The sequence below is a fragment of the Trematomus bernacchii genome, unplaced genomic scaffold (assembly GCF_902827165.1).
Source record: "Trematomus bernacchii unplaced genomic scaffold, fTreBer1.1, whole genome shotgun sequence".
NCBI classification, from domain to species: Eukaryota; Metazoa; Chordata; class Actinopteri; order Perciformes; family Nototheniidae; genus Trematomus; species Trematomus bernacchii.
In genome coordinates, this window is record NW_022987746.1 from 598,989 (window position 1) to 622,500 (window position 23,512).

Consider the following 23,512-nt stretch of genomic DNA (forward strand, 5'->3'; position numbering starts at 1 on the left):
TATGAAGTGTTTTGCTCAAAATACCAAACAGATCACCCATTCTAGCCATGCCTCATATCCCTCTATTTCACTTCCTGTTTCAAAAGTGCTGATTTGGGGTATAAAGCTTTAAAAAAAAATGTCTTCACTCACACATCCGCGACCCACTCAAAACGGGTCCGCGACCCACCAGTTGAGAACCACTGGTCTAAACTAAATACTGCGGTGATGAAACGCCATATCATGGATTATCAAGGATTCTTTCTGAAACAGTATGGAGCTCAAAGGCTTTCTCTCTTGCCGGTTATACCACAAGGTGAGTTCCTTTTTATTTCCTGCTTCTTCACACACATGCTCTCCAGTACAGGTTAGCTCTGAGTGTTAGCGATGCTAATGTAAACACCGACCATATTACGTCCAAAACAGTCGGGCATTGTTTCTGATAGCAACGTTTCTGATAGGGCCGTGGGTCCACATTTCAGACGCAAATCTGGATCAGCTCCGTTGTTCCCCCGTTTTTAGAGATTTGGGTACGGAGGAAAAGAGAGAGGGTTTTATTTTCTGACGCTGCGTGAGTTCCCTGACACACCGGGGACACATATTTATGTATAACAGACATCAAAAAGTGCATTTTGCATGATAGGTCCCCTTTAATTAATCTGACGGGTAAAGTCATCTTGTCAAACACATGCACATGATAATCAGATTTAACTTTATTTTGAAAGCTTGATAATCACAATGGATGGTCATTTAGTGAATCAGAAATATGGATTCTTACAGAAACGCATATCCTTATTTTGAACAAATAGACACGTGGTGACAAAAAGACTCAGATTTAAAAACAGACATTTAAAGATCACAGTACATGTATTTGAGATACTTTACAAAATATTTACATAGCACTTTGAATTCTTTGTTTATTTATTTTTTACACTGACCGAAGGATTCAGTTGGAAATCATTAAGAGTTTTAATGAAACAAACATAGCAGACGTCTTTGTTCCTGGTCAAAGCTGTAACAGTTTGACGATCTTTATAAAGTAAAGAACCTCCTAAATCAGTGTCCGGGTCGGATGTAAAAGTATTTTCTTGTTTAGTTCCTGCAAAGTTTCCCATTACTTACCAAACCTGCCACCAAGTGGAGTGCCTCAGGGTTCTATCCTCGGTCCTCTGACATTTTCCGCAAAACATTACATTTTTCAGATTTATCTCTCCTGTCGTGTTTCATCAATCATACATATTGTGTTTTACATTTGATTGCTTCAAGGCCTTATGATGTCCACCACAGTAGGTACAGTATGTGAGCATATAAAACTGCTGATCACCACTTTCATTGAATTTTGAGTTGTTCCCAGCCAAAAATGACCCCCATAGGAAATGAATGGGTAACTCTAGATCTCATGAACACGACAGGAGGGTTAAACCCAGCTCTCTGACCTTCTTCGTGTGTTCATCGCTCGTGTTCATATGTTATATGAAGTTAGTGGCCCTTTCACCAGACCCTGCTCTTTGCGCGACACCGGCGCATGAATGCTGCAGTCCCGCGCCTCGCAAATTCCCGGCACTCCCGCGATCCCGAATATTCCCAACTGACCGACAGCACCAGGGAATCCTCGGGAACCTCGAGGACCCTCCATGCCGTTCTTGGGCTCTGCGGGGTGACCGTGCAAACCTGCGGAGAGGAAATAACAAAATGAAGGCGTCTGTAGAAGTCTGGTATTTATTTATAAAAGGGGGTGGAAAACAGGCACAACATGATCAGCACATTATTATGTATTTTGTTTAACTAGAAGCAAGTATACAACCCAATTAAAAAGTAAAAAGAAGAATTCAGCTTTTTGGGTGTTCGCTCTCCTGTAGTGTGTTACATAGGTTTTAGTGCATGTAAATGGTCTGCAAAGGCTAACATCCCTGTGTTTCCTCCAGAGGGAGTTTCAACTTGAATGAACCGTTTTAATCACGGTAAAGATCCAGCATTTTCTACCACCTTCAGGATCAAACCACACAAACTAAACTAACTGGCTGTCTTGCCAACCTTGCGGTGAGCGAAGAGCCAATGGCTTATCATTTGAATGCAGCTCCAAGTTTTGAATAATTGCGTGAAACTAAAGGGCGTCTCACCTCTGATGCCTTGTGGTCCGTCGGGTCCCGGCAGGCCTTTACCTGCATCACCTGCACGGGATTTACCTCCTTTTTGACCTGTTGACAAATACACAGTTTCAAGAACAATGCTGCAAAACTACAGACCTGTATTGAGAATAAACATTTCCCTTTTGACCTGAAAAACACACAAAACAAAAAGTGCGAAAAGCTGCAAAACTAAAGATGAGTGTGTGTGTAGGTAGTCCACAAATATTTCTCTTTTACCTGCAAGAGTTTTGAATTAAAAAGCAGTTCTGGATGTATGAAAATGTGATTTACCTCTGTCTCCTTGCGCTCCTTTCTGTCCCTCCAGTCCTCGGTCACCTTGAGCTCCTCTCCCTCCTTTAGATCCCACTTTCCCGGCTTTTCCCTGATGGGAAGAGAAGGAAGACATGGTGTCCAATTACACCTTCCTTCAGGACGCGCAGGGAATCACAGAGTTTCTTATGGTGCGATTAACAATGCTATCAGTATTCTCATGTCTTCCCTGTGTGTCGCACTCCAAAATGATCCTCTCAAATGTCGGTCACCAAAGAGGAATACAGGAAGTGTTTTAAAGTGTTTTCCAATAAGCAGGAATTCATTTATTCTCTGTATTACAGAATGGGTTTTCATTGGTCCCTCTTCTTTAGAGAAGACCAGGAAATGATGGATACACGGATCGTGTTCAAATCAATAGGCACGCAATGACTCTAAATAATAATGATCACGCCACCAAACACACATTCAAACTAAAGGAACCAGCCTGTTTGGGAAATGAGAGAAGTAGAAAGTACAGGTATTTGAGTTCAACATGTGAGAAGTAGAAAGTACAGGTATTTGTGTTAAACATGTGAGAAGTAGAAAGTACAGGTATTTGGGTTCAACATGTAAGAAGTAGAAAGTACAGGTATTTGTGTTAAACATGTAAGAAGTAGAAAGTACAGGTATTTGGGTTCAACATGTAAGAAGTAGAAAGTACAGGTATTTGGGTACAACATGTAAGAAGTAGAAAGTACAGGTATTTGGGTTCAAAATGTAAGAAGTAGAAAGTACAGGTATTTGTGTTCAAAATGTAAGAAGTAGAAAGTACAGGTATTTGTGTTCAACATGTAAGAAGTAGAAAGTACAGGTATTTGTGTTAAACATGTAAGAAGTAGAAAGTACAGGTATTTGGGTTCAACATGTAAGAAGTAGAAAGTACAGGTATTTGGGTACAACATGTAAGAAGTAGAAAGTACAGGTATTTGGGTTCAAAATGTAAGAAGTAGAAAGTACAGGTATTTGTGTTCAAAATGTAAGAAGTAGAAAGTACAGGTATTTGTGGTCAACATGTAAGAAGTAGAAAGTACAGGTATTTGTGTTCAAAATGTAAGAAGTAGAAAGTACAGGTATTTGTGTTCAAAATGTAAGAAGTAGAAAGTACAGGTATTTGTGGTCAACATGTAAGAAGTAGAAAGTACAGGTATTTGTGTTCAAAATGTAAGAAGTAGAAAGTACAGGTATTTGTGTTCAACATGTAAGAAGTAGAAAGTACAGGTATTTGTGTTCAAAATGTAAGAAGTAGAAAGTACAGGTATTTGTGGTCAACATGTAAGAAGTAGAAAGTACAGGTATTTGTGTTCAACATGTAAGAAGTAGAAAGTACAGGTATTTGAGTTCAACATGTAAGAAGTAGAAAGTACAGGTATTTGTGTTCAACATGTAAGAAGTAGAAAGTACAGGTATTTGAGTTCAACATGTAAGAAGTAGAAAGTACAGGTATTTGTGTTCAACATGTAAGAAGTAGAAAGTACAGGTATTTGTGTTCAACATGTAAGAAGTAGAAAGTACAGGTATTTGTGTTCAACATGTAAGAAGTAGAAGTACAGGTATTTGTGTTCAACATGTAAGAAGTAGAAAGTACAGGTATTTGTGTTCAACATGTAAGAAGTAGAAAGTACAGGTATTTGTGTTCAACATGTAAGAAGTAGAAAGTACAGGTATTTGTGTTCAACATGTAAGAAGTAGAAGTACAGGTATTTGTGTTCAACATGTAAGAAGTAGAAAGTACAGGTATTTGGGTTCAAAATGTAAGAAGTAGAAAGTACAGGTATTTGGGTTCAAAATGTAAGAAGTAGAAAGTAAAAAGTTGTCAGAAAAATAAGTAGTGGAGTAAAGTACTGATACCAGAACAATGTACTTAAGTGCTGTAACGAAGTATTTGTACTCCACTACTTCCCTCCTCTGATAATAATAGAGTCTTACAGTTTTTCCCGCTGACCCCAGGGGCCCCGTCCCCCCCGGGGGTCCGATGAGGGTCCGGTTGTTGATGGGGCAGCCCTGGGAGCACTTGGCCCGGATGGAGGAGGCGTACTGGGAGATCTGGGTGGTGACCACGCCTCTGCAGAGCTGAAGCACCTGCTCATCCGTCAGACCAGGACCCTGCAGACACAAAACACCCCGTTAGAGCCAGTATTGAGTTCTTTATTAGAAAGGCTACCTAATTGTGACGTCTGTAGTCAACACACTATAAAAGACTACAATTCCCACGGTGCCTGCGCTGTAAAGTGACAGTGATGGGCAGCAACCTGTCAGAAAGACGCCGTCGAGGAACAGTTTTTAACCGTCCAATTAGTTATCAAGTTATATAAGCCTTATCAAGAAAGAAAGCAAGAGAGAATAACTAAGTTGTTTGTCATTATATTTGAGTTTTGCCTCTTTGTTTTGACTATTGTAAAGGCATCTATTCTTTGTTGCATGTGGAAAAGTTTGTTATTTTATTTTAAGCAAACACATCGCATAACATCGTCTAAACCATCGGAGGCCAAGCAACTCTTCAACTGTAAGTAACACAAAGATAAAGGAAAGAAAACGTAGTGTGTCATATAGGTTTTAGTGCATGTAAATGGTCTGCAAAGGCTAAAATCTCTGTGTTCCCTGCAGAGGGAGTTTCTCTCCTCCCATCGCATCACAAAGGGGTTCCTGGACAAAATCCAATGGGTCACATAAGCTCTGCGGTTAACACACATTCATGATACTTCACAGCGTATATACTCAGCAGGATAACGTCCTCACACGAGCGGTACTTTGTGCTTTCAGAAGCGTAGATGCAACGGCCAGAAGTAAAAAGCTAACGTCAGGCTATAAACAAACTAAAGGCGGACTCATGTCGACAAAATTAAGTTTTCTAGTGACTTGTAGTCCCTTGGTAGGAACCACTGTTATTTGATGACACATAGAAGCTGCTGACTTCCATGAGTCGGGTATTTAAAGTCGTAGAAGAAAACGTGGAAATCTCTTCCGGTGTGTTACCCACAGACCTTATTTAAGGCATCTGAGCAAAAACATGTTCAAAAAGAACAATGAGACGAGGGAACAGGAAGTAGTCAAATGTATTTCCGGGTTTTAAGACTTATTTCTGCACCTCTCTATTGGTCTCCTTCGTTTACTTCCAAAACAATCTATAAAATATTTATTTAAACCCTTTTTTTTCATGAACAATAAACAATATGATCAAAATTGTATTATTATCATGGTATCGTATCGTATACTCACGGTGGGGCCTGGAGCTCCTTTAGCTCCCGCCTGGCCTCGAACACCGAGGTCTCCGAGCGCCCCGAGCTCTCCTCTGGTTCCCGGGAGCCCGGGGGGGCCGAGGGGTCCGGAGAGGCCGCTACGCCCCACAGTTCCTCGAGGGCCACGCTGTTAGAGAACAGGGAGCGAAACAAAGGAGGAAACCCATTTTTAACTGGTGTTGGGAAAATCCTGAATGTCCTCTTCCAACATGAGAGTAACATGATAACAAAGGTATCCCAACTGTAGCTGTGAACATGACAGGATGTATGATTACCTAGAAGAGCATCAGGACTGTTTGAGGCATATGATAGCTATGTGATTAACATGATGATTCAGCCTCTATGGAGATAGACATATGACAAGCATGATCATTTCTGACGTGGAGCTAATCTGAAGTAAACATTGAATACTGCTTTCTATTCCTCCATCTTGTGACTGTGTAACTCCCTCTCTTGGATATCAGCATGTGAAGGACACTGTTCAGGAACTAGTTGATGCTCTGTATGTGATGACTACTTCCATTCTGGAGAGGATCACAGATACATGGATCCTGAGATTGAAGCTCAAGCCGGGGACCAGGGAGATTTCTCTAACAGCTGGTCTGTTGCATCCCACACAGGTCTGCACTATTACAATAAGCAGTACTTTATTTTACTGAACAGCATTTCATTCTATTTTAATATCAAGATTCAATTGCACTATATTTGATTGTTTGTTTGACATCTTATTGATATATATTATTTTGCATCGTTGAAGGAGCTTGGGACTTCCATTGCACATCGACCCCAGCTGTGAATATGACAATAAAGCCTTTGCACCTTTTATATATTACACAGCTGTTTAATAATCTGTTCCTATCACCCAGGCTTTCTATTGAGTATATCGGTTTGTTTTATACAATATAAAACCTTTTGTCTATCCCTGTTACTTCTTTATATATACTCTACAAAGTATCATCATAATAGCCAATCAAACTTGTATTAATTTGATACATAAGGATAACTAAGATGTCAAATATAACACAATTGAAAATCTGCTTGACTTATTGCACTAAACATCTCTCTCAGGAGTCTGTGAAAGAGGGCTAGCCTGCCGTGGAGGAAACTGCATTAGTGAGTATTTCTATGACGTCAGGGTACATTATGAAGTAAATATAGTAAACACCTGTCCTTTGTCTCCACGGTCTCCCACGCCGCCCTGAAAGGAGAGAGAGAAAACAGACATCAGTGAAACCCTGGCAGGTGTGGAGGAAGAGGAAGTGAACATATAATCTATGGAGGAACAGTTTTATCATCAGATTGTAAAACAAATTACCTTTGGGGCTTTCACACCTTTGATGCCCTTCCTTCCTGCTGAGCCCTGCCAGGGACACACCCAGAGGAGAAACATGGGATTATTTATCAGAATGACTTAACAGCATGTGATTGATTACAGTCTGGTTGCAGCTCAGAGAGTCCTGCTGTGAACCCGGAAATGCTGACACCAATGTTTTTATATTAGAAATGTATAGTAGGGTCTCCAGCGCATAGAAACTGCCGGATGCTATGTGGGACAGTTTGCACAATTAGCATAAATTGAGTAAATAGCATTAATTACCATTATAGCTTGGACAGTTTTGGAGTGGTTTAGGGGGTTATTGAGGAGGCTGAGGCCATTTCTGAAATGTTTAGGATAAAAAATGGCAGATTTAACCAAAAATGGCAATGTTGTTACTCTTGGTGGACTCTTTTTGATTATTTTTGGGTCGATTTGGAAGATTTAGGGGACTCTGGATCATCTGGATTGGACAGATTTGAGAAAAGTGTCCACAGTAGATGTTATGATGTTCAGCTGGTGCTCTCTATATCCAATGGTCGCAACACTTTCTTTAACTTGTGTGATGTTCTGTGAGCGGAGATGTGTGATTTCTGATTTCATGTGTTGACTTATTTCTCTGTACTGCAGCACTTTGGTCTGGAGGTTTTAAAGTGCTTTACAAATGAAGTTGTATTTTATGGAATAATCTCTCACCGTCTCTCCATCGGGTCCGTTCTCACCTTTGGCTCCCTGGAAGACATTCAGGTTCAATTACTTTTTCATTTCAGATGATATTAAAGTGTCGTCATTCATGAATCTGTGCAGATACTCACAGTCGCGGCCTGCAGACCCTTCGCTCCGAGTTTCCCCGAAACTCCAGCATCTCCTTGTTCTCCTTCAGCTCCCTGAACCCCACAGACAGGAAACACTCAGGACATTAGATTTGTACAGTGTAGTGGTGGGAGAAGTACTGAGAACTTGTACTTGAGTAAAAGTAGAAGTACTGAGAACTTGTACTTGAGTAAAAGTAGAAGTACTGAGAACTTGTACTTGAGTAAAAGTAGAAGTACTCAGATGTTGTACTTGAGTAAAAGTAGAAGTACCAGAGTGTAGGAATACTCTGTTACAGTAAAAGTCCTGCATTCAAAATGTTCCTCAAATAAAAGTAGAAAAGTATTATCATCAAAATATAGTTAAAGTAGCGACAGTAAAAGTAGTGATTGTGCAGATTGGTCCATTTCAGAATAATATATATGATATGTTTTATAATGATTGATCATGAAAGTGTTCTCAAAGCTGGTAAAGGTGCAGCTAGTTTGAATGACTTTGTATACTGCAGGGTAGCTTGTGGATTTACTCCAGGTGGAACTAAAGTCTGATTTAACACTTGATTATATTTCACATCATTCATCCACATCTGTGAAGTAACTAAAGGTATTAAATACATGTAGTGGAGTAAAAGTACACCATTTACCTCTGAACTGTAGAGGAGAAGAAGTACACAGTAGCAGAAAATGGAAAGACTCAAGTAAAGTACAAGTACCTCAACATGTAAACACATGACTCACGTTGAGGTCATGTGTTTCCATTTCAGATTTACAGCTGACTTCTTCAGAAAGTCCACAACAAGTTCTCAGTTATTTTTTATTTCCCTTTCAGTCCTGGAGCTTTTTCCCTCAGGGGTTTCCTCGTTGACATGTGATCAGGTTGGACAGCCAATGAGAGACTTCCCGTTATAAAAACATTTTAAAAGACTTGTTTTGGATTTGAGAGGTTAAGATAGAGCAGAGGAGCGTCCATTGTATTCAACCATCGAGATATAATTACGATAATTAACATGTTGATAAAACAATGTAAGAGTTTTCAGGACTCCAAGTGTCTTCATCTTTAATTTCAAGTCTTTTTTAAACTTTCAACATCTCAAGTTCGGTGTCTTCAAAGCGTGCGTCCATGTCTGCTGTTTCCAAACACGTGGTTTAACAACATGCGACAGACGTTCTGTGTGGGAGTCTAAACCGGACAGGGCTTTTTCACTTCCCTTTCTTTTAAGGTCTCGACATTATAAAAATCCTTTTTTTAAATGTCAGGACCTCCCCGAAACTTCAGCTTTATAAATGTCACAACACAGATTTAGAAACCGCCCTTTGTGGGACTGTCCCCTTACGCAAAGAGAAAGATGACCCTAGTCAAAGTGAAGGTCAAACAACAATTACCATGTGGACTTTCAGGATCTAAATGACCGCTAATGTCTGGAGATTCTTTACATTCATTTCCATAAAACTCATCGCTCCTTCTGGTCTCATCTCCAACCAATGAATATAGAGGAGGGAAAATAACTCTATTAGCACATTGCCCACCTCTAAGGACACACTGATTTCTGAAGTGTCCATACTGGGACGTTTATTTACCTCAAATAGAATTTTACACTGATTTACAGACGTTTCCCCCGATGTAAGTCAATGGGAATGAGTCTTTCTGGGCCCTGTGGCGTCACGTTTATTCAATCTTTATATATACTCTACATATCATACATTTACAACGACAGCGAGTCAATTATAAACAACAACAACAACAAAGCGATAAAAAAAGAGGCAACTTCATCATAAAAGCCAATAAAACTTGTAATAATTTGATAGATAAATTAGGATATACAAATGGGGCGAAGCCTGCGAGCTAGTTCAGGCAGTCAACTGGAGCACCAATGATACATTAACACGTGACGCACCTCGTCCCTCTTACAACCAACCAAACACATTCTCCTAAACATGCCGCTCTATTGAAGCTGCCAGCAGGGGCGGACTGGGACTACAAAGCAGCCCGGGACTCTCGACCGGCCCACTTCGGTACCGCCGGCCCACCTCGGTACCGCAAGTAAATACCGCTAGTGATTTATCCGACCGGCCCACATCGTCCGACCGGCCCACTTCGGTACCGGCCCATCGGGATTCGTCCCGAACGTCCCGATGGCCAGTCCGCCCCTGGCTGCCAGGTCTTCCTGCCTCTGCCTCGCTATGCTGCTGCTGCCACTGCTGTGTTCACGCTGCTGCTGCTCGCCTGCCCCCCCACCACCCCAGCTTCCACCCCAGCTTCCACCCAGCTTCCACCCCAGCTTCCACCCCAGCTTCCACCCCAGCTTCCACCCAGCTTCCACCCCAGCTTCCACCCCAGCTTCCACCCCAGCTTCCACCCAGCTTCCACCCAGCTTCCACCCCAGCTTCCACCCAGCTTCCACCCCAGCTTCCACCCAGCTTCCACCCCAGCTTCCACCCCAGCTTCCACCCCAGCTTCCACCCCAGCTTCCATCCGTGATGAGGCCCGAGCCGAGACGCCAAACTCAAACTACACGCTGCTTCTAATAAACATATTAAGAAACATGTGAGTTGTCTGACTGAAATATATTACAATTAGAAATCTGCTTAACTTATTGGAATGACGTTCCTTTCTTAGATTTTCTTTCTAAATTAGTAATGAATTATCTCTCTAAGAAGTCTGTAATAAAAAGGCTGATGCACTCCCAAGCACAGAATAAAAGGAGGCAAGCAAGCAAGCAAAGTGTTCGTTGCCAGAAGTGTTTGGAGCTGAGACACTGGACATTGTTACAGTGAAGGCAACCGCTCGTGTTTATTCAATATTGAAATGAAAGAAAACCTCATTTTGATAACTTTGATTTTGTTTATTTAATTTATTCTCTTACAATATTCTGTATATATTTTGTTGTCTTTATAAATCTTTCTGAGCTTTAATCCACCGACTACGCCTGTGTTTACGGACGGACAAAGAGAACCCCGTCACATGTGTACTCCCACAGTTTTGCTGCCAGTAGCCCAGCACACTTGATCATGTGTTGGTCTGGAATCGAACCGGTGTCTTCAGATGCACTCACCCCAGCGCCCACTCTGCCTCGAGGTCCCTTCACACCGCCGTCTCCTTTACTGCCCTGCAGAACCAGAGGAGACAAGACGCTGAGGAGAAGTACTCACATGCATTACTTTAATAACAGTAGTAAGTTAAGACAAGTTAAGACAAGACAAGACAAGTTAAGACAAGACAAGACCTTTGGTGGATTATGAGCTTTTGAGGCCAAATGAACCTTAATGTTTATAACACTGTTTCTTAACGCTCTTAAGGTCTTTCGTTTTTGTAAAGCACTTTGAATTGCCTTGTGTTGAAAGGTGCAGTATAAATAAACTTGTCTGGCCTTAACATAATAAAGTATAAATGTGATTTCTTATCTGCATTAATTAGTGATGTAAAGTTGGCGAACGATCCGATTCTTTTGAACGGCTCTTTGGTACGAACGAAGGGAACCGAGTCGTACTTGGTGAGAGCCGTTCTTTTTATCGTTGGTTCACTGCCTGCCATAAATCCACTCGCCTTTAAAGGAACAGTGAAAAAACTTGATTTTGTTCCCCATGCGTATTCTGTGAAGACCCGCCCCTACTCTGATTGGTTAGGTTTAGGCAGGAGTGCGACATTTGTGAAGCCAAAATATCATTTAAAGCAGGGTGAACAAATAATCTCCACCGCCACTTTTCTTTTAAAACGGCTCTTTTGAACGGCTCTCGGAAAGGAACAGAGCCATAAGATCTGGCTCCCTTCAAAGAGCCGTAATTCCCATCACTAGCATTAATGGAGTAGTCTGTAAACGTATTATATGTATAGTGTTTGTTACCTTGTATCCGAACACCCCCGGGTCTCCGCTCACCCCGGTGACTCCCATCTGACCCTGAGGAGGAAACCAGGAAGAAGTTCAGATGACAGTTTGTAGATATATTTTTTACTGTAAATGTAATAAACTCACGTCTTCTCCGGGGTCACCGTCGCTGCCCGGCAGGCCGCCGTAACCTTTAGTTCCCTGAGGGAGACAACAGAGACAACATGACATGAGCAGAGAGAAAACGAAGCTTAACGCAAGTTCAATCGAGCCCCCTCCCGAAATATACCTCCGCTAATTGACAAACACAATAGAGTGGTGCAGTGACGAGTCCTAAAACCCGGAAGTGAGTTAGCATGTCACCACTTCCTGTTCCCTCGTCTCAGAGCCAATGGGATCTCTCCATAGGATTTTGGAAAATAGCTGGAAATAAGGTCTGTGGTTGAGACACAGATCACGTTTTGTTGGTGATTTCTGAAGAGTTGACGTGTCTGAAAAACGATGGTTGTTACCAAGTGGCTGAATAGGACTACAGAAGTCGTGGAGGACGTTGTACGTCATTACGCCGAACACGTAAACACTCCTCTAAGTTTGTTAGCCCTGTTCTGCTTGAAAGCAAGTACCTGCCTCCTGCAAACTGTTCAAACAAACGCTTCAACTCGTACCATTTAGAATCTGTGTGTTTGAATATGGATCTGAAGTTGGCGTGACGTTGAAGTCGTGCTGCTGGACTCGCCTGTAGTTCCTTTATAGCATAACGTCAGCATTTTGCTTCTGGCCATCAGATATATGATTAGAAAATTATAAAAGTAGGGTAGACATGTGGAGATGATCCAGCTGAACAAAACGTGCATTTATCAAACAGGTTCGTTTTCCGCAGATCTTATTTCGAGCTATTTTCCTAAACCCTCTGGAGAAATCCCGTTGCTTTTTTGTGGAGGGAACCAGCAGCTCCCTTCTGGGTTTCAGGACGCGTCACTGCACCTCTCTATTACATTCATCTGTGTGTTCTCCACAATAAATACATATTGTTAAATCAAAACAAAGTCTCTCCTGATTGAAACACTGCACAGAATATATGGATATCAGTAAAACATCCATTAATCAGTTGTTTACTTTGGTTATTCCCAGTAAACTATATAAATATAAATACACAAACATGATATATTCAAATATTTCTGACTAATTATTGGCTTTAGAGTCATCAGTGAAAAACGACACAAGTGCTGAATGAACCTGTTTAAGACGTACTAACAAATACAGCTTGATTGGTTGATTTCATAAACCTAAAAATAAACATTTATTAAAAAAAGATGATGTTGTAATTACTCGTTAATCAAGGCTTATTGGACAAGTACAATATTTGCCTTAAATTAATACATAAAGAAGTCGATAGGATGTATGCACTCTTTACCCAGCTGGTAGCCTACAACATGAATAACTCTTCAAATGTATTTTCTTAGTGAACGTCTTGCCGGCTCAAATACCAGCACTCATGTATTCTAAAACAGAAAGTGAGAGGATCATCTGTTGATCTCAGCAATGTGACCTCAACATAATGAGTTATACAAATACATGGTGACATCTCTTACATTCACTTTGACTTTTGCATTTAGTTTGACTTTTGCCTCATTCATCATCCGTCATCTGAGGCTGCAGTTTGTGTTCACTTTGACTTTGACTTACTACTGTATTTTTCTATTTGCTTCAATTGGCGAGCGCTCCAACACATTGTACGTGATCACATAGCAGGAGAGGACTCTTTAAAGTAGAGACACTACATACTGATATACACCTGAACATCAGCAGGAGAGGACTCTTTAAAGTAGAGACACTACATACTGATATACACCTGAACATCAGCAGGAGAGGACTCTTTAAAGTAGAGACACTACATACTGATATACACCTGAACATCAGCAGGAGAGGACTCTTTAAAGTAGAGACACTACATACTGATATACACCTGAACATCAGCAGGAGAGGACTCTTTAAAGTAGAGACACTACATACTGATATACATCTGAACATCATCAGGAGAGGACTCTTTAAAGTAGAGACACTACATACTGATATACACCTGAACATCAGCAGGAGAGGACTCTTTAAAGTAGAGACACTACATACTGATATACATCTGAACATCATCAGGAGAGGACTCTTTAAAGTAGAGACACTACATACTGATATACACCTGAACATCAGCAGGAGAGGACTCTTTAAAGTAGAGACACTACATACTGATATACATCTGAACATCATCAGGAGAGGACTCTTTAAAGTAGAGACACTACATACTGATATACACCTGAACATCAGCAGGAGAGGACTCTTTAAAGTAGAGACACTACATACTGATATACATCTGAACATCATCAGGAGAGGACTCTTTAAAGTAGAGACACTACATACTGATATACACCTGAACATCAGCAGGAGAGGACTCTTTAAAGTAGAGACACTACATACTGATATACATCTGAACATCATCAGGAGAGGACTCTTTAAAGTAGAGACACTACATACTGATATACATCTGAACATCATCAGGAGAGGACTCTTTAAAGTAGAGACACTACATACTGATATACACCTGAACATCAGCAGGAGAGGACTCTTTAAAGTAGAGACACTACATACTGATATACACCTGAACATCAGCAGGAGAGGACTCTTTAAAGTAGAGACACTACATACTGATATACATCTGAACATCAGCAGGAGAGGACTCTTTAAAGTAGAGACACTACATACTGATATACATCTGAACATGATGATGGAGTGTATTCTCTGAAGCTTAAAGCAACAGAGAATACTTTGGGAAACCAGAAACCAAAGCAGATGCTCTAGTGACTGTGTGTGTCACTAGGTGCTCTCCAGAGGAACATAGTGATCCTTGTTTTCGTGTTAACTCACTTCCCCTTTCTGTTTTACTCTGATTACATGATCTGACCTTAAACGGTCTGGTCTAAATGAGGGTTAGTTATAGAAAGTGAAACTAAAAAGACCCCTACAGCACTTTTGGTATTTTTTCTGACTTTAAGTGGAAGTTTCTAGAGCATTTTGTTGCATAATGAGAAATATTGAAAGTCCTTGAAACCTACTGGAAGACTCATCCCAAAAATACACAAATTCAAAACAGTCTAGAAATTAACACACATCACTTTTGATCTGTTCCCCGTTGGTAGAGTTATTTCTTATAACTGCTGCTTGTGAAACACGGTACACACATTACCCATATAGAGTTGTGGGTTACAATCACTTTAAAAAGGTTATTTCCTCCTTATTGAAAGAGTTACTTCATCATGTGATATGACTTTGTTTTGTTGGGATAGAAAAAGGGGTTATGATAGTGATTCTGTAACACACACACACACACACACACACACACACACACACACACACACACACACACACACACACACACACACACACACACACACACACACACACACACACACAACACACACACACACACACACACACACACACACACACACACACACACACACACACACACACACACACACACACACACACACACACACACACACACACACACACACACACACACACACACACACACTGTATCATGATCAACCAACCCTGGTAATTCATGTGTTAAATCATGAGTTATGTCACATTGTGTTTCACATGTTGTCATATGACACATTCTCTTGTATGTACTCACCGCCACAGCAGTGTTCAGCGAGGGGAGGTGAATGTTTGTATTGAGTTTGAGTTTGAGGCAGATTATATATTTTAATCTGATTACATGCAATGCTAGAAAAATCAGTCTGAAGTCCCACTAGCGCCACCTGCAGGCTGCAGTGTTCATTAGAGAAGGTTTTTACCTCCTGTTGTGCTGTTTGGGGTTTCCCCTCTGCTGTCATGTGTTGGATCTGTTTTTCTAACCTTAACCCTGCCTGAGACGCTTCCATTGAACTCCTTTCTTTACTTCAGGAACATAGTGACATCACAATGAAACACGCGCACTTCTATTGGCTAGCGCTCCGACACATTGTACGTGATAGGCTAAGGGGCGGGACATCTATGTTATTCTTAAAACAGATAAGGTGTTCCCTCTCCTGTAGTGTGTTCTATAGGTGGTAGTGCATGTAAATGGTCTGCAAAGGCCTCCATTGGACTCCTTTGTTTACTTCCAGAACATAGTGACATCATTATGTAACAGTAGCGCTCCTATTGGCTAGCGCTCCAACTCATTGTACGTGATTGGACATCTCTAAGCAGTTGACCAATAACTACAGAGCCGGCCAGCTAACCAATCAGAGCAGACTGGGCTCTGGTTTCAGACAGAGGGTGAATGAGAAAACCTTTTTGAAATGACAGCATGGAGACATGTCACAACCAGGACCCATTTTTCTTTGCAGCCACTGATTATTAATAGCATCCTAAAAAGGACTTTGGCTACTTTGAGACACTGGCACTGACTCATACTGACTCATTCATTCAATTCAGTTTCAGTATTCCCACCTTGGAATGCACTTTGTTATAACAGGAAGGAGGTCATCGGGAAACTAAAACTCTCCACTGAAGCGGAGATAACAAAGATCCTTATCATTACATTAAAGGTATTCTGATCTGATTACATGTCACTTGTTCAACGCTTTTATACAAAGCGACTTACATACTCAATACTGTGGACAATCCCCACAGGAGCAATTTTGGGGTGAAGTGTCTCGACATGCTGACTGCAGTGGGGTTTGAACCTGTGCTCCCCCTGATCCGAACACCAACGCACTATCCACTGCGCCTCCCTTATCATAAACCCACACCAGTGAGATTGAGATCTACCTCATGATAACCTATGAGTGATTCTTTATGATTAACTATAGTAAGAAATCAAATACAAAAAGTGTGTTTGTACCTTTGGTCCGCCTGGTCCAATGGAGCCAGTCTGTCCATTATAACCCTGAGGATAGCAAACAGGAAGCATGTTATCTCAAATACAAATCAGAGCGACAAGGACAAATACTGTGGAAACAAATATTCAATCTGGAGCACTGATTAGGAAACGCCACACTGGGTGAGACATGAGTAACTTCACTCAGGAGACCCTGAAATAACTCCCTTAATCGTCATGATGGGAAACAGAATGAAGTGTCCTAACTATTTGACCCAAACTGAACGTAAAAGAATGTTTTAAGACACACAATAGGTGGAGTTAATGGACGCAAGTGATGGGATGTTTTCTTGTAAAAATGATCACAATTTAATTTAGGCAATCAAATATCAGTTGTGTGCTTCAGAGAAGATTGAACTATTTTCTTGTGATCTAGGATCCATCTTACATTTGGATTTCAGACTAAACAACCTAATAACGTCTCAAATGTTAACGAATTATAATATTTGACTTGTGCTGAAATGTGCTATTATTTATTTGTGTATTACATTGAATACAGTTAATGATTGATGATTTTTCTCACAGTGTATCCTTGGTCTCCGACGTCTCCTGGAAACCCGGGAGCTCCGATCTGACCCTGGGGAGGAGAACAGAAGATTAGAGACTCTTTATAACTTTGTATAACTTCAGCGCCCTCTGCTGGCGAAGAAGAGGTGCAACAGAGCTCCAATATATTTGTTTTCTTTTACAAATATTGAACATGTGATAGCTAAACACCACACTGACAGGCTGATTCTCTAGGTTCACTTTCTAAATGTCAGCACTGTGGATCTTTATCTCTCCTTCTGTCAGTGAGAGTTATTATAAACATGATCTTTAGTCTGCAGTCCGGCTCATATGTTCTGGTTCTTCTCCTCATATCAGAGCATCTTCACCACAAGACTCTCCAGAGTTATATCAGAGCATCTTCACCACAAGACTCTCCAGAGTTATATCAGAGCATCTTCACCACAAGACTCTCCAGAGTTATATCAGAGCATCTTCACCACAAGACTCTCCAGAGTTATATCAGAGCATCTTCACCACAAGACTCTCCAGAGTTATATCAGAGCATCTTCACCACAAGACTCTCCAGAGTTATATCAGAGCATCTTCACCACAAGACTCTCCAGAGTTATATCAGAGCATCTTCACCACAAGACTCTCCAGAGTTATATCAGAGCATCTTCACCACAAGACTCCACAGAGTTATATCAGAGCATCTTCACCACAAGACTCTCCAGAGTTATATCAGAGCATCTTCACCACAAGACTCTCCAGAGTTATATCAGAGCATCTTCACCACAAGACTCTCCAGAGTTATATCAGAGCATCTTCACCACAAGACTCTCCAGAGTTATATCAGAAGCATCTTCACCACAAGACTCTCCAGAGTTATATCAGAGCATCTTCACCACAAGACTCCAAAGAGTTATATCAGAGCATCTTCACCACAAGACTCTCCAGAGTTATATCAGAGCATCTTCTCCACAAGACTCTCCAGAGTTATATCAGAGCATCTTCACCACAAGACTCTCCAGAGTTATATCAGAGCATCTTCACCACAAGACTCTCCAGAGTTATATCAGAGCATCTTCACCACAAGACTCCAAAGAGTTATATCAGAGCATCTTCACCACAAGACTCTACAGAGTTATATCAGAGCATCTTCTCCACAAGACTCTACAGAGTTATATCAGAGCATCTTCTCCACAAGACTCTACAGAGTTATATCAGAGCATCTTCACTACAAGACTCTCCAGAGTTATATCAGAGCATCTTCACCACAAGACTCTACAGCGTTATATCAGAGCATCTTCACCACAAGACTCTACAGAGTTATATCAGAGCATCTTCACTACAAGACTCTCCAGAGTTATATCAGAGCATCTTCACCACAAGACTCCACAGAGTTATATCAGAGCATCTTCACTACAAGACTCTCCAGAGTTATATCAGAGCATCTTCACCACAAGACTCCACAGAGTTATATCAGAGCATCTTCACCACAAGACTCTACAGAGTTATATCAGAGCATCTTCACCACAAGACTCTCCAGAGTTATATCAGAGCATCTTCACTACAAGACTCTCCAGAGTTATATCAGAGCATCTTCACCACAAGACTCTCCAGAGTTATATCAGAGCATCTTCACCACAAGACTCTCCAGAGTTATATCAGAGCATCTTCACCACAAGACTCTACAGTTATATCAGAGCATCTTCACCACAAGACTCTACAGAGTTATATCTGAGCATCTTCACCACAAGACTCTACAGTTATATCAGAGCATCTTCACCACAAGACTCTACAGAGTTATATCAGAGCATCTTCACCACAAGACTCTACAGAGTTATATCAGAGCATCTTCACCACAAGACTCCACAGAGTTATATCAGAGCATCTTCACCACAAGACTCTCCAGAGTTATATCAGAGCATCTTCACCACAAGACTCTACAGTTATATCAGAGCATCTTCACCACAAGACTCTACAGAGTTATATCTGAGCATCTTCACCACAAGACTCTACAGTTATATCAGAGCATCTTCACCACAAGACTCTACAGAGTTATATCAGAGCATCTTCACCACAAGACTCTCCAGAGTTATATCAGAGCATCTTCACCACAAGACTCTCCAGAGTTATATCAGAGCATCTTCTCCACAAGACTCTCCAGAGTTATATCAGAGCATCTTCACCACAAGACTCCACAGAGTTATATCAGAGCATCTTCACCACAAGACTCCACAGAGTTATATCAGAGCATCTTCACCACAAGACTCTCCAGAGTTATATCAGAGCATCTTCACCACAAGACTCCACAGCGTTATATCAGAGCATCTTCACCACAAGACTCCACAGTTATATCAGAGCATCTTCACCACAAGACTCTACAGAGTTATATCAGAGCATCTTCACCACAAGACTCTAAAGCGTTATATCAGAGCATCTTCACCACAAGACTCTACAGAGTTATATCAGAGCATCTTCACCACAAGACTCTCCAGAGTTATATCAGAGCATCTTCACCACAAGACTCTACAGAGTTATATCAGAGCATCTTCACCACAAGACTCTACAGAGTTATATCAGAGCATCTTCACCACAAGACTCTCCAGAGTTATATCAGAGCATCTTCACCACAAGACTCTACAGAGTTATATCAGAGCATCTTCACCACAAGACTCTCCAGAGTTATATCAGAGCATCTTCACCACAAGACTCTACAGAGTTATATCAGAGCATCTTCTCCACAAGACTCTCCAGAGTTATATCAGAGCATCTTCACCACAAGACTCTCCAGAGTTATATCAGAGCATCTTCACCACAAGACTCTCCAGAGTTATATCAGAGCATCTTCTCCACAAGACTCCACAGAGTTATATCAGAGCATCTTCTCCACAAGACTCTCCAGAGTTATATCAGAGCATCTTCACCACAAGACTCTACAGAGTTATATCAGAGCATCTTCTCCACAAGACTCTCCAGAGTTATATCAGAGCATCTTCACCACAAGACTCTAAAGCGTTATATCAGAGCATCTTCACCACAAGACTCTCCAGAGTTATATCAGAGCATCTTCTCCACAAGACTCTCCAGAGTTATATCAGAGCATCTTCACCACAAGACTCTACAGAGTTATATCAGAGCATCTTCACCACAAGACTCTCCAGAGTTATATCAGAGCATCTTCACCACAAGACTCTCCAGAGTTATATCAGAGCATCTTCTCCACAAGACTCCACAGAGTTATATCAGAGCATCTTCACCACAAGACTCTACAGAGTTATATCAGAGCATCTTCACCACAAGACTCTCCAGAGTTATATCAGAGCATCTTCACCACAAGACTCTCCAGAGTTATATCAGAGCATCTTCTCCACAAGACTCTACAGAGTTATATCAGAGCATCTTCACCACAAGACTCTACAGAGTTATATCAGAGCATCTTCACCACAAGACTCTAAAGCGTTATATCAGAGCATCTTCACCACAAGACTCTCCAGAGTTATATCAGAGCATCTTCACCACAAGACTCTACAGAGTTATATCAGAGCATCTTCACCACAAGACTCTCCAGAGTTATATCAGAGCATCTTCTCCACAAGACTCTACAGAGTTATATCAGAGCATCTTCACCACAAGACTCTACAGAGTTATATCAGAGCATCTTCTCCACAAGACTCCACAGCGTTATATCAGAGCATCTTCTCCACAAGACTCTCCAGAGTTATATCAGAGCATCTTCACCACAAGACTCTCCAGAGTTATATCTGAGCATCTTCACCACAAGACTCTCCAGAGTTATATCAGAGCATCTTCACCACAAGACTCTCCAGAGTTATATCAGAGCATCTTCACCACAAGACTCTCCAGAGTTATATCAGAGCATCTTCACCACAAGACTCTCCAGAGTTATATCAGAGCATCTTCACCACAAGATTCTACAGAGTTATATCAGAGCATCTTCACCACAAGACTCTACAGAGTTATATCAGAGCATCTTCACCACAAGACTCCACAGCGTTATATCAGAGCATCTTCACCACAAGACTCCACAGAGTTATATCAGAGCATCTTCACCACAAGACTCTCCAGAGTTATATCAGAGCATCTTCACCACAAGACTCTACAGAGTTATATCAGAGCATCTTCACCACAAGACTCTCCAGAGTTATATCAGAGCATCTTCACCACAAGACTCTCCAGAGTTATATCAGAGCATCTTCACCACAAGACTCTCCAGAGTTATATCAGAGCATCTTCACCACAAGACTCCACAGAGTTATATCAGAGCATCTTCACCACAAGACTCTCCAGAGTTATATCAGAGCATCTTCTCCACAAGACTCTCCAGAGTTATATCAGAGCATCTTCTCCACAAGACTCCACAGAGTTATATCAGAGCATCTTCTCCACAAGACTCCACAGAGTTATATCAGAGCATCTTCACCACAAGACTCTAAAGCGTTATATCAGAGCATCTTCACCACAAGACTCTCCAGAGTTATATCAGAGCATCTTCACCACAAGACTCTAAAGCGTTATATCAGAGCATCTTCACCACAAGACTCTCCAGAGTTATATCAGAGCATCTTCTCCACAAGACTCTACAGAGTTATATCAGAGCATCTTCTCCACAAGACTCCACAGAGTTATATCAGAGCATCTTCACCACAAGACTCCACAGAGTTATATCAGAGCATCTTCACCACAAGACTCTAAAGCGTTATATCAGAGCATCTTCACCACAAGACTCCACAGAGTTATTTAAAATGTCCTCATGTCAGATTGTATTGTCCTGTGATCCTGCAGTCACTAACAGACGATGCTGTAAAACCATCACAGTGTAGCTGTGGATGATCTCTAATGAAACTCATTGTTTACAATACTGCTATTTTCCCCACATTTGGACTTAATTTAACTTTAATTTGAAATGTTCGAAAAATAACAACAATTTTGTATTCAAAACATTTACAAATTATGAGTTTTTCTCCAAAATTCTGACTTTTTCTAAAATTCTCAAGATTCTGTCTTTTTCCTTTAACACTAGAACCGCCAACCGGGTCAATTTGACCCAGAGCTGTTTTTTTTTGTGTGTAACTTTTTTTCAATAAAATATTAAAGTCTTCCAGTCCGTGACTTTTCCTGAAAGTGTGTTATGTAGCACCCTATGTTGTTAAACATTGTCAATATGAAGTCAGATTGAAGAAATCGCCCAAAAAATTGCCATTTCCGCCAAGCGGGTCATATTGACCCCACCCCTTTTCATATAAACATGACGTGTTGCTATAGCAACGCCTTTTGTCTACTGCGGTTCCTCCTTATAGATTGAGAGATAGATTGAGAGAGAGAGAGATAGATGGATAGATATATTGATAGATAGTTACAGATAGAGAGAGAGAGAGAGATAGAGACAGTCTGTAGTGAAGGAGTGCGCTCCCGCTCACGGGAGACTGCTCGCGCTGAGCTCCGCAGCAAACAGCTGTGGGGCGAGTTGAAAGTACGTTATGCTGGCCGCGGTGTCTAAATAATGCTTCCGGGCCAGCGGGTCATTTATAATGTCGAGCCCTGAGAGTCCACAGATTATATTGGTATACGTTTCATCCCTGTGCGATCAAAACTCACTGTTCAATAAAAGAATATTTTACCTTGAAAATCAATGCATTCTAATAGCGGGTCAATTTGACCCAGGTGGCGGTTTTAGGTATAAAAAATCTCTGGCGGTTCTAGTGTTAAATCACAACATTTTACTTTTTTCCTCAATTTCTTACTTTTTTCATAAAATTCTGGCTTTTTCCTAAAGATCTCAAAATTCTTACTTTATTTCGAATTTTTTTCATTCTTACTTTTTGTCTCAAAATTCTAACTTTTTCTTAAAATCTCAAAATACTTTATTTAGAATTGTTTAAAATTCATTATTTTTCTCAAAATTCATTATTTTTCAGAAAATCTCAAAATTCTGAATTGTTCTTAAAAATCGAACTTCGTTTCCCCTGGCAGTGAGAGTGGTAAAAGGGGCGGGGCTACATCGACTTTTAATATGGTTTAATTAAGGACATATTAGTCTATCTATTGTAATCTTCTTTAGTTTCCATACCTTCAGTCCGTCCCGTCCAATCGGACCCTCGCTGCCTCCGTCCCCAAAGGACCCCTGAGCAGAAAGAAAAACACAGAAATTAGAGTTCAAAACAAATGCTGAAAAACATAAATCTAAAACCCAAATAGAAAACATCAGCTGCAGCAAAAAAGATGATTATGTGAAGTCACAAGTCGTTATTTGTATTTGGAAAACGGGTTAAAAATCGAACCGCTCTGACGAATAAAGCTTTACATTCAAATGTGAATGAAAGTTAAAGAAGTCCATTAAACATTTCAGGTAAATATCAGAAGCGCAAATCCTTACCTTGATTCCTTTACCTCCCCTCGGTCCTGAAGAGCCCGCCGCACCTCCAGGGCCCTGACACACACATAACAATACATAAACACTCGCAACGT

At 41.0% G+C, this 23,512-nt stretch overlaps 1 protein-coding gene across 1 annotated transcript in view; it reads right to left on the reverse strand.

The window, feature by feature from the left end:
* Positions 1-796: 796 nt before the first annotated feature.
* zgc:113232 (uncharacterized protein LOC541546 homolog) overlaps positions 797-23,512 on the reverse strand; it is a 40,559-nt gene continuing 17,843 nt past the window's right edge. Inside the window, exons 11-26 of the mRNA XM_034148102.1 lie at positions 23,421-23,474; positions 23,115-23,168; positions 17,055-17,108; positions 16,496-16,540; positions 11,755-11,808; positions 11,626-11,679; positions 10,837-10,890; positions 7,787-7,858; positions 7,668-7,703; positions 6,972-7,016; positions 6,822-6,854; positions 5,637-5,783; positions 4,347-4,523; positions 2,400-2,490; positions 2,100-2,177; positions 797-1,650 (exon numbers count right to left, since the gene is read on the reverse strand). Coding sequence (XP_034003993.1) covers positions 1,442-1,650; positions 2,100-2,177; positions 2,400-2,490; positions 4,347-4,523; positions 5,637-5,783; positions 6,822-6,854; positions 6,972-7,016; positions 7,668-7,703; positions 7,787-7,858; positions 10,837-10,890; positions 11,626-11,679; positions 11,755-11,808; positions 16,496-16,540; positions 17,055-17,108; positions 23,115-23,168; positions 23,421-23,474 — 1,257 coding nt within the window. The 3' untranslated portion in view covers positions 797-1,441. The remainder of the gene's footprint in view (positions 1,651-2,099; positions 2,178-2,399; positions 2,491-4,346; positions 4,524-5,636; positions 5,784-6,821; positions 6,855-6,971; positions 7,017-7,667; positions 7,704-7,786; positions 7,859-10,836; positions 10,891-11,625; positions 11,680-11,754; positions 11,809-16,495; positions 16,541-17,054; positions 17,109-23,114; positions 23,169-23,420; positions 23,475-23,512) is intronic.